General features: G+C 58.6%; 2 protein-coding genes across 2 annotated transcripts; one reads left to right on the top strand and one right to left on the bottom strand.

The window, feature by feature from the left end:
- Positions 1–25: 25 nt before the first annotated feature.
- Positions 26–4,045, top strand: PRADC1 (protease associated domain containing 1). The gene is made up of 5 exons (XM_066548856.1): positions 26–106; positions 1,443–1,543; positions 1,847–1,956; positions 2,599–2,766; positions 3,526–4,045. Exons 1-5 carry the CDS (start codon positions 55–57, stop codon positions 3,644–3,646), a joined length of 552 nt encoding a protein of 183 aa, XP_066404953.1. The 5' UTR covers positions 26–54; the 3' UTR covers positions 3,647–4,045.
- Positions 4,046–4,316: 271 nt separating this feature from the next.
- SMYD5 (SMYD family member 5) lies at positions 4,317–11,051 on the bottom strand. Its single transcript, XM_066548855.1, has 13 exons — positions 10,960–11,051; positions 10,679–10,787; positions 10,000–10,139; positions 9,675–9,796; positions 8,984–9,053; positions 8,720–8,824; positions 8,229–8,291; positions 8,005–8,075; positions 7,088–7,194; positions 6,808–6,864; positions 6,483–6,577; positions 6,151–6,221; positions 4,317–5,678 (listed from the first exon to the last, which is right to left on the bottom strand). Exons 1-13 carry the CDS (start codon positions 11,023–11,025, stop codon positions 5,540–5,542), a joined length of 1,215 nt encoding a protein of 404 aa, XP_066404952.1. The 5' UTR covers positions 11,026–11,051; the 3' UTR covers positions 4,317–5,539.
- Between the last annotated feature and the right edge of the window lie 3,214 nt (positions 11,052–14,265).

Raw genomic sequence — 14,265 nt, 5'->3', positions numbered from 1 at the left:
TCATCCGCCAATGGAGAGCGCGGGGCGGGCCGGTGGGCGGGGCGTGGCGCAGCCATGCTGCTCTGGCTCTGGCTCTGGCTCTGCGTCTGCTGCTGGCCGGCCTGCGGTGAGTGAGGGACGGAGGGAGGCACGGAGCGGGGACAGCACTCGGGCCGGGCCGCCACCACCCGGATCCCGCTCCCGGACCGCGCACACACCGCAGGCATCCCGGCCCGGCCGCCTCCCCGCTCGGCGCACCGCGATCCCGGTGTATATCCCCTCCCGGCAGCCCGGCCCCGTTGCGGTTCCCCTGGTGTGTCTACGTCCCGGTATATTTCCGCTCCTGTGTCTGTATCCCGGTGTATTTCCCCTGCCGTGTCTGTGTCCCGGTGTATTTCCCCTGCCGTGTCTGTGTCCCGGTGTATTTCCCCTGCCGTGTCTGTGTCCCGGTGTATTTCCCCTGCCGTGTCTGTGTCCCGGTGTATTTCCACTCCTGTGTCTGTATCCCGGTGTATTTCCACTCCTGTGTCTGTATCCCGGTGTATTTCCACTCCTGTGTCTGTGTCCCGGTGTATTTCCCCTGCCGTGTCTGTATCCCGGTGTATTTCCACTCCTGTGTCTGTGTCCCGGTGTATTTCCCCTGCCGTGTCTGTATCCCGGTGTATTTCCCCTGCCGTGTCTGTATCCCGGTGTATTTCCCCTGCCGTGTCTGTATCCCGGTGTATTTCCACTCCTGTGTCTGTATCCCGGTGTATTTCCCCTGCCGGCAGCCCGGCCCCATTGCGGTTTCTCTCCTGTACCCGTATTGGGGAACGGGGGCATTTCCCCTCGCTGCGCCCCCACACCATTGCTTTTTTCCTCCCACATCCCAATCCGAGTGCATTTCCCCTCCTGCATCCCACCGTGGGTGCATTTCCCCTCCTGCATCCCCATCCTGGTGCAATTCCCTCGGTGCAGCTCCCCATCCTGGTTGCATTTCCCCACTCAGCACCCCAATCCAGCAGCATTTCCTCTCGCTGGGGTCTGAGCCCCTTGGATTTCCCCTCTGATCCAGGTCCATTTCTCATCACTGCACCCCAGCTCCACTGCATTTCCTGCTGCAGCCTAATCCAAGTGCATTTTCCCTCCCATTTGTGATCCTGGTGCGTTTCCCCTGTGTTCCCCTCGGTCTGGGTGCCTATCACCCCTCTCCCCTCCATGGTCCAGCAGCATTTTCCCCTTGAGCGCCCCAGTCCCTGGGCTTTTCTTACCCCCATTCCCTCTCAGCCCCTGGGAACTCCCCCATCTGCCCTTGGAACACCCCAAAACCTTTGGGGCATTTTGGGTCCTGGGCCAGGATTTGGCATTGCTGGAGGGCCTGTTCTCTCCCCCATGGTTCAGGAGTGATAACTGGGACTTTCCCCCTTTTTTCAAGGATTTTGCCTTTAGTTTCCCTTGCCTCAGCTCTGTCCTTTCACCCCCAGGATTACGCATCCATGAGTATTTGTACTTCCAAGTGCTGAGCCCCGGAGACATCCGCTACATCTTCACTGCCACCCCAGCCAAGGATTTTGGCGGCGTGTTTGTAAGTATTAAAAACTGAATTTGCCCCTTTGGCTCCCTCCATCCCAATACTGCTCCTTGGTGGGACTCAGTGATTTGGGGTTTTGGTTAAAATGGAGTTCATTGCTCTTCCACAAGCATCCTTGGCCTCAACAGGATTCCAGAGGTGGGGATTGCCCCTGGGGCTGGCTCTGAGTGTCCCTGAATCTGGGAGCCCAGAATCCCCCCAAAGCAGCTCCCAGAGGGATGAGCAGGGTGTGGGGTGGGCAGGGTGGGGAGGGGTAGCAGCTCCATCCCCCGGCTCACCCCTCCTGTCTCCTCGGAGAACACAAGGTACGACCAGATCCACCTGGTGCCCGCGGATCCTCCGGAGGCCTGTGGAGAGCTCAACAATGGGGTCTTCATCCAGGACCAGATCGCCTTGGTGGAGAGGGGGTAGGTCTGGCATCATGGCACCTCCTGGGGGACCCTGCTGGGCAGGAGGGGAGCCCTGGCCACATCTCCCCGTCACCTCCAGATTCATCCTGTGGCTTCCCCCACATAGATAAACCAGGAAAATGCAAGGGTGTTCCTACCCTGGAGAATTGCATCTTGTGTTTTTTAGCCTGTGGCAAGGTAGAAAAAATGCTGTCAGGGTTCAGATTGAAAGAGAGTAGATTTAGATTAGACAGTGGCAAAGAACTCTTCTCTGTGAGTGGTGAGGCCCTGGCACAGGTTGCCCAAAGAAATTCTGGATGCTTCATATCCGTGGAGGTGTCAAAGGCCAGGCTGGACACTGGGGCTTGGAGCAGCCTGGGACAGTGGAAGGTGTCCCTGCCATGGCAGGGGTGGAACTGGATGAGCTTTAAGATCTCTTCCAACCCAAACCATTCCAAGATTTTATTTCTTTTTTTTTTTAGGAATGTGGGTGGCTTGTGCCTAAAATACAGACTCAAAGGAGCAGGGTTTGGAGGAGGTGTGGAATCAGGGAGAGAATCCCTAGTTTGGCTGTCTCCAGGCCAGCTCTGGCAGGTGCAGGCTCTGGAGCCACCTCTAGCCACCCCAAGTAGGTGACAGCGTGGTCCCTCTGTGCCACAGGGGCTGCTCGTTCCTGTCCAAGACACGAGTGATCCAGGAGCACGGCGGGCGGGCCGTCATCATCGCCGACAACGCCTACGACAACGACAGCTTCTACATCGAGATGATCCAGGACAGCTCCCGGCGCACGGCCGACATCCCCGCGCTCTTCCTGCTGGGCAGGGACGGGTACGTGACACGGTGGGACAGAGGGACGGGTACGTGACACGGTGGGACAGCTCTCCCTGCTGGGCAGGGACGGGTGTGCGACAGGGTGGGACAGCTCTTTGTGCTGGGCAGGGATGGGTACATGTCAGGGTGGGACAGCTCTTTCTGCGGGGCAGGGACGGGCCTGTGACAGGGTGGGACAGCTCTTTGTGCTGGGCAGGGATGGGTACGTGACAGGGTGGGACAGCTCTTTGTGCTGGGCAGGGACGGGTGTGTGACACGGTGGGACAGCTCTTTGTGTTGGGCAGGGATGGGTATGTGCCCAGCTGCCTTCCCGGGTGGGACAGCTCACAAACAAGTGACAGCCTTGTCCCGCACAGCAGGGAGGTTCAGTTCTGTTCATTTAGGGTGTTCAAGGGAAAGGGGAAAATGCTGCTGGACCATGGAGGGGAGAGGGGTGATAGGCACCCAGACCGAGGGGAACACAGGGGAAACCCACCAGGATCACAAATGGGAGGGAAAATGCACTTGGATTAGGCTGCAGCAGGAAATGCAGTGGAGCTGGGGTGCAGTGATGGGAAATGGACCTGGATCAGAGGGGAAATCCAAGGGGCTCAGACCCCAGCGAGAGGAAATGCTGAAATTTAATCATGAATCGAGCTGGGTTCAGTCCTGGTTACTGGGCAGAGTTGGAGCTGGGCTGTGGTCCGTGCTGGGCTCTGGCTGCACCCTCCCAGCCCTGGCAGCTTGGGGACAGCTGTCACCCTTCCATCCCCCCAGGTACATGATCAGGCGCTCCCTGGAGCAGCACGGGCTCCCCTGGGCCGTCATCTCCATTCCTGTCAACGTCACCAGCATTCCCACCTACGAGATGATGCAGCCCCCCTGGACCTTCTGGTAGCAGCAGAAGGCTCTGGTGGATCAAGGACTTCCTGGGGCATCCTAGGGTCTTGCCCTAAGGACCAGGTTTGAGGAAAGGATCCCAACGTGCTCCAGAGATCCTGCTGGACTCGGCCACAGGGAGATCTTTCTGCTGGCACTGGTGTGTGGCCAAGGGCAAACACCAATGCCAGGGGGAACCTTGAGCCTGGCACCGAGCTGGGACTGTGTGGGAGGGAGGAGGTGAGGGCCCAGAGCACTTCCCTGGAAACATTTGACCTTGTGCTGCTGATTTGGAGGGATGCAGGACTGGCAGGGATGGGGGGGAGAGCGATACAGGCTTGGTCTGTACCAGGAGGGCTCACCTGATGTCTGTATATTTTTGTCTGAGCTAATGAAGTCTGAGTAAGTTTTGGAAAAAGGGAAGTTTCTCTTTTATTTCTAGCAGTCAGCAGATAAAGGGACAAATCTCATCCTCAATTTTTTTCCTAGTACAATTCTCCAAGTACCTCCTGCAGCTGGGGCAGGGCTCAGTCAGAGCCTCATGGGACAGCACAGCCTCCAGCAGGGGTGGGCTAGTCACAAATCCACTTGCACAGGTGTCTGTTCCCTGAGCCCCGTGTCCTCACAGGACCAGCCCCTGGCTCACAGCCCTCTCTGCACCCAGCAATACAAAGCACAGGGGTCCCAGCTGTCACCAGTCTTGGTTTATTAGGAACACTGAAGGGGATGTGGCCTGGGATGGCTGGGAACAAGCAGCAGGAGGCAGGGCTGGTGGTGATGGCAGTGCCACAGGTGTGCCACCCTCGGTCCCACAGTCCAGCTGCCATGGACACAGCAGCAGGAACACAGCTCCCCAAAATCCATGGAGGGAGGAAATAATCCTGGGTGCATCCGTGACCTGCTGCCTCTCTGTCACTTGGAGCCACTGTCCCTCCAGCCACATGGTCTGCACACATGGACACTGCTGCATGGTGTGGCCTTGAGGGTGGCAGCATGGGATGGATGACAAGGGGACATCCAGGGGGGCCACTCTGCACTGGCACATCTCCATGTGGGAGCACTGGGTGCAGGGAAACACTCAGCACATGCTGCATCCCCGGGCACATCCTCGTCCCACGGCCAGCTGAAGGGAGGGACAACTCCCTCCCTACAAAACCCAAAATGTCTTCTGGGTTTGGGATGACACCCAGCCCTCGTGAGCTCCTGCAGTCATTGCCTGGGGCTCTGTGTCACAGGAGGGATGGGCCGAGCTGGGAAGGAGGTGTCTGTAGGGTCAGCTCTGCTCCCCCTGCTGGACTCGAGCTCTGGGCCACCCTCCAAGGCATCCCCTGCGAGATGCTGCTGCCCCTCACTGCCGGCCAAGGCATGGGATGGAGGATATACAAGGGCCCCAGCTCCATAGTGTGTAGATAGTGCTAATATAGACATTAAATAGTACCCTCGTGCACAGACACACGGACACACACACACACATTCCCCTCGTCCCTGCAGGTGGGAAGGACAAGCTCCTCCACATCCACAGCCTGCACAGACACAGCAGAGCCACCTCACGGGTGACCAGCTGGTATCCCAGGGGCTGGCTGGATCCCACTCCCCTCCAGCCTCCCCTGCAAGCACCAGTCAGCCCCAGCAGGAACTGGGATGTGCTGGAGGGCCACTGGCTCACAGCTTGTCCTCGCAGGGAGGACGAGGGCAGCCTGACACACACACACACACAGGCACAGGGACAACACGGACAGGCAGGAGCAGGGCCTGCTTCCGTGGCTGCCCCGCTCCGGCACCTCGGCACGCGGCCCCGCCCGCCCCCACAACACAACCCTGTTCTAAATTAAAGCTGCTGCCTCTTGGAGGAGCCTCCAGGCCCTTCCCGTCCCATCCCATCCCTTCCCTGTCCTCGGGCCCGGGACCAGGATCACACATCAGTCATCTCATCCTCCAGCTCAGCATCGTCCGTCTCTCCTTCGCCCTCCTCCTCCTCGTCCGACGTCACGTCGGCGTCGTCGGCTTGCGCGAGGCACTTGGGACACGAGCAGGTAAACAAGTAGTTCTCCCTGGCAGGTGGGCAGGCAGGAGACAGAGGCATGGTGTGCACAAGCTACACTGCCACACTGCTGCTGCCCAGGGTGGGGGAGAGAACAGCCAGGAAGGGGCTCAACGTGTCAGAGCCAGAGCAGCCTGGAGGTTCCATCCTGCTGGCTCAGGCAGGGTAAAGGTACTGCGGGTGGAGTGGGGGATTTCTCAGCCCCACAGGGGTGATGGGACAGGGGGACAGTGACCCCAGCAGGAACCTCTACCCTTGAGGGACAGACAAGGAAAAGGAAGGGTCTGCAGGTGTAAGCCTGCAGAAAGAGGGGGGAACCCAAATCCTACAACACATTACACGGAGCTCGAAGCACCAGAAGCACCTCGTCCTGCACACACCCCCAGCCCACTGAAGTTCACACCCAGCCCTGGGGTGGGGATGCTGCCCTGATGGGTGTTTGGGGTGTCAGGGGGTGTGAGGTCCCCCCAGGTAGCCCCTACCTGAGTATCTTGTTGCGGCTGTGTCTGCTCCGCTCCCTCTGACAGCAGTCTAAGTAACTGATGCAGATTTCCTGGCAGCAAACAGAAATGGGCTGGGCTCAGAATCGCTCCCCACGATCCCAAAGCAGCAGCAGTTCTCCCAGTCCCTCTCAGAATCAGGCAGAAACAGGGGGTGTGGCAGCTCCTACACGGGATGGGGATTGAATTCCTCTGCCAAGATGATGCAGGACACAGGAGGTTTTGGGGCTGGGGTCCATGGAGGATGTAGGGGACACAGGGATGATGCCAAGGTGTGATGTCACCTCAGGTCCACCCAGGCCCTGCTGTCTCACCTCTCCTGCTTCGATGTCCTCCAGAGCAGTGAGATGCAGGAGGAAGTTGTTTTCTGGGAAGGATGTCTCAGCATTGGGGATGCAGCTGTGGTTACCTACAGGCAATACAATCTCTGCTAAATGCCTCAGTGGCTCCTGGAACCACACCACATCTGAGTGCATCCAAGGCAGGGCTGGCTATTCCACAGCTGGGCAAAGTGCCAGGGAACACCGAGAGCAGTACCCATCCCATCCCAGAGATGGCAAGCACAAACCCCTTTCTCCAGAGAAAGAGGTGAGCCAGCCTAGCACAGGACATTTCCCTCGCAGTCCTCGTGTTACTTACAGCAGCTCTGCAGCACATAGAGCCCTGATCCCTCGCAGTTGAGGAACTCTCCCGACTCTGCAGCACAGACAGAGGGGTTAGAGCTCTGCACGGTCCCTTCCAGCTCTTCCACACACAAGCACAAAGGAATGTCCACCCACATGGAACACCCACAGCCAGCAGGGCCTGGCTGCTGCAGGGGGGTTTCCCAAGAGCCTTTCCCTCCCACTGGCAGGGGATGGAGGACAAAGATCCCTGTCCCGAGGCTGCCTGCCCTGTGCCTGCCCTCCCAGAGGCTCACCCTTCTCAATGTCCTTGTAGAGCTGGTCGATGAAGGCGTCCAGCTCCTCCCGCTGCAGCACGGGCAGCTCCAGAGCATCGCACGCGTGCACCCACTGGCTCAGGGAGCTGGGGGAACAGGGGACATGGCACAGTGCCACAGGGCTTGGGGAGCAGGGACACAGTGCCACAGGGCTTGGGGAGCAGTGACACAGTGCCACAGGGGACATGGGGAACAGGGGACATGGCACAGTGCCACAGGGCTTGGGGAGCAGGGACACAGTGCCACAGGGCTTGGGGAGCAGTGGGGCAGTGCCACAGGGCTTGGGGAGCAGGGGACACAGTGCCACAGGGCTTGGGGAGCAGTGACACAGTGCCACAGGGGACATGGGGAACAGGGGACATGGCACAGTGCCACAGGGCTTGGGGAACAGTGCCACAGGGCATGGGGAACAGTGACACAGTGCCACAGGGCTTGGGGAGCAGTGACACAGTGCCACAGGGCTTGGGGAGCAGGGACACAGTGCCACAGGGGACATGGGGAACAGGGGACATGGCACAGTGCCACAGGGCTTGGGGAGCAGTGCCACAGGGCATGGGGAACAGTGACACAGTGCCACAGAGCTTGGGGAGCAGTGGGACACTATCACAGTGCCACAGTGCCTGGGGAGCAGTGGGACAGTGTCACAGTGCCACAGTACTGTCAGAAACAGCAGAACATTTCTACAGTCCCACAATGCTCTCAGCACACAGTGGGACTTTATAGAGGAGATCCAAGGCGGCTCTGAGCAGCCAAGGTCTGGCAGAGGGATGTGAACGGGTCGGACACAGCCAAGATGAAGTTTTTCCAATCTGCCCCTCTTTCCCCATGTCTAAACCCAGCCATTGACATTGCACATCTGCACTGCCTGGCAAGGAGCACCCACAAAGCCCCATTACCTGGTTCCTATGCCTTGGCCATTGGTCCCGACGAGGGCAAAGAGGGATCGAAAGCCTTCTGGGGTGAACCACTGCAGAAGGGACAGACAAAGCAACTGAGGAGCCTGCGGGAGCACCTCGCTCTGCAATGCTTCAGGGAGCTTTGGGGGAAGCAAGGAACCAGCAGAGTCCCAGGGGAGCCCTGGCCAACACTCCTGGGCTGTCTGGGAGGCAGAGCCACTCACCCTGCTGAGATATTCATCATAAAGAGCCTCAGTGAAGAGCAGGCGCAGCAGCTCCAGCTGGCCCTGGCAGGACACAGAGCACGGTCAGGGTGGGGGTGCTGGGGGTGCCAGCCCTGGGCTGAGGCTGAGCTCAGAAGGCTCCAGAAGGATTCAGGCTCCCTGGCCTGCCCTGCATGGCTGGAGGCTGCTGCCCTCAGAGCCGTGAAATCCACCCCTTTAGCAGCAAAAGCCACCCACTCAGCAGCTAAATATCACACTGTCCCAGCCCACAGCAGGAACATCTCCCCCACAGGAAGGAGCAGCATATCCCATGAAAGCATCACAAGGCCAAAACCCTCTAAGCAACCACTTCCTCACTGTCAGGGCCCTCCATTTTAGCCTGGAGTTTCCAGTATTTCCTATCCCTGTGTAATGAGGCTTTTGCACCTGTGGGCTCACAGACACAGGCAGGAGAAGGAAGGCTCCAGGATTGAAGAGCTGCTGGGTCTTACCTTAAATTTGTCCCCCAGCAGTTTGTGCACAATCTCCTCTTCTTCATTTGCTGTCTTGTTGCAGAACTGGGAGAAGGCCTTGATCCACCACTCCTTGTCTTTAGCCTGACAAAAGAATCAAGCAGAGGCATTGCACCAACACCACTTTCCTCCCCAGCCCAGGGAGAGGGAGGATTGTCACAATAAATGCTGAGAAAGCCAGGCCAAGGCATCAGAGCCTTGGGAATAACATCCACAATGGGATAACAAAACCACCCACCGTACCTGTTTGATGGTGGCAACCATCCTGGCCATCAGCATGATGCTGGATGTCTCTGGGGGGTAATGCATGTTTCTGTGGGATTAAAATGGAGAAGAGATGAGCAGATCAGATGGCATGGGAATGAGAAGCTGGAGAGAGGCAGAAACAGCTGCCATAGGTGTGCTCAGGCCTGCACTGATCCAGCACACCAAAGTGCTCAGTGCAGCATTGCTGTGTGGGGACCCAGGGGAGAGAAACCTGCACCCACCTTCCTGCTCCATGCATACAAACAATCCCCCTCCATCCTGCTCACTCTGCTGGGGCTTGGGACCAGATTTCAGTCAGGAATGTTGCTTATCCCCTCGGGAACCATTTTTTTTTGAAAGCAGGGACAGAAATGGGCCCATGGGATGCTACAAGGAGGATCTCCCAGAGGCTGGGGATCTGCAGGAGCACCATAAAACTGCAGGAGTGAGGGATGTGCATAGCTCAGTGCTTTGTAGCTCTTTAGTGGGAGAAAGATAAGGAGTGCTCAGCTGTGTGTCCAAACCCTTGGGCTGCCAACATCACAACACCCAACCAGGAAAAAGAGCTGGGCAGTGTCCCAGGGCCACCCCCACCCTCCAGCCACCTTGTGCAGGGATGCACAGCGAGGAGCCAGCCCAGGAGAGCCACCTCCCTTGCCCGTGGAGCCACAGGCAGGTGAGGCCCTACCTCCATGCCTCCTGCAGCTTGTTGAGGGGGTGCGTGGGGTCGTCCCGGGACGGGCCGAGGCACAGGACCTGGTGGTACTGCTCCAGAGCTGCCTGCCTGCACTCTGCACTGCAGTACGTCACCTAGAGCGAGGGGACAGCACTGGCATTGTGGCAGCGGGAAAGGGGCTCCCAGATCCAGCTGAGCCAGCTGTGCCCCTCCCTGACCAGCAGAGCCCTGGCTCTTGGGCCCATGGCACAGAAAGGCAGACAGCACAAGAGCCCAGCTGGATGGGAAGGACTCAAGGATGCCAAGGAGAGTACGGTGCCTCCCGGCAGCCCCGTACCTGGCAGCGGGGACACTGCTGGTGCAGGTCCTTCCTGATGCTGCACTGCTCCGGGTGAGGCAGCACCAGGGAGCTCTTCCCCAGCAGGCGCTGGGCGTTCTCCTCCGCCGTCTCCAGCGCCCGCAGGCAGTGATCACAGGCTGTGGGGGACAGGAGGGATGGGTGGAGGGATGGATGGAGGGATGGATACATGGATGGATGGATGGATGGATGGATGGATGGATGGATGGATGGATGGATGGATGGATGGATGGATGGATGATGCCACAGGAAAGCCTTTGGAAAGCAAAGGGACCAGAACCCAGGGCAAAGCAACACAACCAGTACTAACACCAGAGAGGAAAAAGGGGATGGGGCTTGGAACAACCTGGGTTAGGGCAAGGGGTCCCTCCGCATGCTAGGGATGGAATATGATCTTTAAGGCCCCTTCCAACCCAACCCATTCCAAGGTTCTATGGTGGCACATTCCTCCAGAGCTGATGGAAGTCACCATTCCTCAGACGACACCCGAACTTGTCAACAGTTTAGTGCAAAGGCAGAAAAGGCATCAGGGCCGCGTTTATAGAGGCGCCAAGACAAACCCAAACCCTTCCTTCCCTTGGTACCCCTGCGGCCCCGCGGTCACCCCACCGGGACAGGAGACAGGGATGGGGACACGCCACCAGCGCCGGCCGCTCACCTCGGTAGTTGTACAGGGCATTCCAGAGAAACTGGGATGACACCACCGGCCTCTCCACGAAGACTGTTTCCCCTTTGCGGATGTTTCTGGTGGCGAACAAGCCCTTTCCCTGCCGAGGGACAACCGCGGGTCAGGGACGCGCCCGAAGCCGAGTCATACCGGGGAGCTGAGCTGAGGGAATCCCTCCATGCCCTCCATCCCCGCGGGCTTTTACTCGCTGTGCCCCCAGGCTGGGCGGGAAGGGAGGGACCCTCACGGAGGGCACCCCGCGGGCTGCTCACCTTGGCGCTGCTGATGAACCGCGCCTCCGCCGCAGCCCCGGCGTGTGGCCCCGCCGCGGCCGCCATCTTCGGGCGGCGACTTCCCCGCCCTGACCCGCCGGGCAGCGCCTCTTCCTCTTCCTCCTCCTCCTCCTCCTCTTCCTCCTCCTCCTCCGCCCCCTGCGTCCCTCAGGGGTCCGCGCTCGCCATCGCCCCCCTCAGCCGCGGGGCGCGGGGCCGGCGGCCATGTTGGCCCCCCCCTTCCCCAGCCCCCGGCCAGCGTCTGAAAACAGCGCCAAAACAGCCCAAAACAGCGCCAAAACACCCCAAAACGGGGCCGGGGCGCTGCCGCTGCCACCCCAAATCGTACAGGAGTTTGCTGACTCTCCCTAGTCAGTTAATATTATTGAATGGTAGAGGAATAGCCGTCACAGCCCTGTCAGGCACAAGTTGCCCCCTCACCTTGAAGTCTCCCCTCGGGGAGAGAGGAGGCATCGCCCACTGCCCTGCGCTCCCAAAACTGGCCCGACTTTCCCCAAAAAAGCCTTCAAAACACGCTACTGTGGCCACTCTGCCCTGGCTACCTCCTGCTTGGCGGTCTGCAAAGCCTTAAAGCCCGAGGAAACGCGTGTTTGGTTGTATTTACTAATTTACAGCGCCGCGGCTCAGCCCCGCTCCTCGCTGGCCAGGCGGCGGGAGCGGGGTTGGGAATTCGGGACGATTGCGTGTTCGCGGCTTTGGGCAGTGATTTGGTGTCACTAGATGTCACTGTCGGCTCGTGGCGGGGACGCGACACCGGGTGACAAGGCGGGAGCTGCCACCTCCATGCCCTGGCCAGCAGCTGCAGCATGGTCTCAGGACTGGCCACTGCTCCGGCCACCCGGCCAGGGGACAGGGGACAAACAGGCTGCCAGGGCCACGTCCCCTGGCCGTGCTGTGGGATCCCAGGCCAGTGGGGCCAGCACCGGCTGTGCTCCATCACACTGTGCCCATGGCAGGGACCACAAGGACGAGGCACAGGTGAGGCAATGCTGCTGTCACTCACCATTACATCCTCAGCGATTCATGCAATATTTATGTGGGAAAAACCCTCTAAGACCAATGTCCCCTGGCACTGCCAAGGCCACGGCTCAGCCATGTCCCCAAGTGCCACATCCACAGGGCTTTTAAATCCCTCCAGGGATGGGGTTTCCACCACTGCAGCTGTGCCAGGGCTGCACATCCCTTCCTGTGAATGAATTTTCCCCAACATCCAATATAAACCTCCCCTGTCACAACCTGAGGCTGTTCCCTCAAAGATTACTTCATGGAAAGGGGTGGAATGGGCACTGGCAAGGGCTGCCCAAGGAGGTTTGGAATCCCCATCCCTGGAGGTGTCCAAGGAAGGCCTGGACAGGGCACTCAGAGCTCTGGGCTGGGGACAAGGTGGGGATCAAGCACAGCTTGGACTCGGTGACCTTGGAGGGATTTTCCAGCCTCAGTGATCCTGGGATTCCTCTGCTCCTGTCCCTGTTCCCTGGGATAAGATCCCAAATCCCCCCGGCTGTGCCCTCCTGGCAGGAGCTGTGCAGAGCCACAAGGGCCCCCTGAGCCTCCTTTGCTCCAGGCTCAGCCCCTGCCCGGCTCCCTCAGGGCTTCTGCACCCCCTGCCCGGCTCCCTCAGGGACTCTGCAGCCCCTGCCCAGCTCCCTCAGGGACTCTGCAGCCCCTGCCCGGCTCCCTCAGGGACTCTGCAGCCCCTGCCCGGCTCCCTCAGGGACTCTGCAGCCCCTGCCCGGCTCCCTCAGGGATTCTGCAGCCCCTGCCCGGCTCCCTCAGGGACTCTGCAGCCCCTGCCCAGCTCCCTCAGGGATTCTGCAGCCCCTGCCCGGCTCCCTCAGGGAATCTGCAGCCCCTTCCCAGCTCTGTTCCTGCCCAGGCCATGCTCCTCAGGCTGGCAGAGAAGGAGCCACAGGGAAGGTTTGGCCACATCCACCTGCAGACACAGGTTCTTGTTGTCCAGGAGGCTGAGCACCCCATACTCGCCCGGCATGACTGCTCTTACTGAAAATGTGGTTTTATCTCGGCAGGAACCAGCCCAGAGGCAGTAACCCCCTTCATCTACTTTGATATGGGGTAATCAATCAACTGAAAAAAAGATCTTTCATATATATTTTGTCCAAAATAGTTTATTAAGAAAAAAACCCTCAAACTCTTTTGAGAAAGATGAAAATATATTTGGTTGTTTTGGGTTTTTTTGTTGCTAATTTCAGTTGAAAATTAAAGTGAGCACTTGGAAATTTTTCCATCTGTTTTTTGTTTTTACACTCATTCCATCTCCTTTTAAAATTAACTCTATTTTAATCAAGAGAAAAAGCAAATAAATAAGTGACACATATTAAGGCAAAAAAAAAAAGGTATTTCTATAAATAACAATGTAAGAGTAAAGTGATGTACAGTGTTCTAGGTCAGAAAGAGACAGAATAAATTATCCTGAGCTGATGGGCCGTGGTCACTGCCGTAGGAAGGCAAGGTGACAGCCTGAGTCCTTAGTCCTGGCCCCCCAAAGCCCTCCCTACCCCCAAAAATCCAGCTGTTAACCGCATTGGGCTGCTCCAGATGTGCTGGGAGCGCTCCAGGTGCTGTGTCCCAGGGCACCTGCAGGGATAATGAGGAGAGAACAGAGCAGCTGCCTGTGTCTGGGCCACAGTGGCACATCTGGCCGCGGGGCAGGGGGTGTCTGGTGCAGCAGCTGAGCTCTTGGAGCTGGGTTTTTACTGCAGCCTCCAGCCCTGCACCTCGGGCAGCCCCGGGGCTGGCTCCCTACAACAGCAGCAGCACACACACACACACACACACAGCCTGGGCAAGGACAGCAGTGCTGGGGACACACGCTGCTGGGGCTGCATCCATGGGGAGCCATGGAAAAGGCACAGGTACAGCAAGGCACTGACACAGGAGGCACTTCTGCTCCAGGGCAGGGGCAGGCCCTGCTCCTCGCATCCAGGAGTCTGAGCGTGGCTGCAAAGGGCTTCCCTGTTTGGGGTATTGTGGTTGTGATTGATCCGAACATCAAACATGGGAGTCAAGCTGAGAGGAAGAAGTGATCAGGGACATTCTCCTCCTTCCCCCTTGGAGGACACGGCCACACATAGTATGAGTGAGCCTGGTTTGAAATGCCCGTGTGCTCAGAGCCATCAGAGACAGCATCCCATTGCCTGCCCAGCATCAGAGACTCTCTGATTGTCATCCCAGCACCAGAGACACCCTCTGATTGTCATCCCAGCACCAGAGAAACCAGCAGATTGTCACCCCAACATCAGAGTCACCCTCTGATTGTCACCCCAG

The sequence above is a fragment of the Molothrus aeneus genome, chromosome 4, assembly GCF_037042795.1.
Source record: "Molothrus aeneus isolate 106 chromosome 4, BPBGC_Maene_1.0, whole genome shotgun sequence".
Lineage (NCBI taxonomy): Eukaryota > Metazoa > Chordata > Aves > Passeriformes > Icteridae > Molothrus > Molothrus aeneus.
The sequence above is the reverse complement of the archived record's forward strand: the minus strand, read 5'-3'. Positions and strand labels throughout refer to the sequence as shown.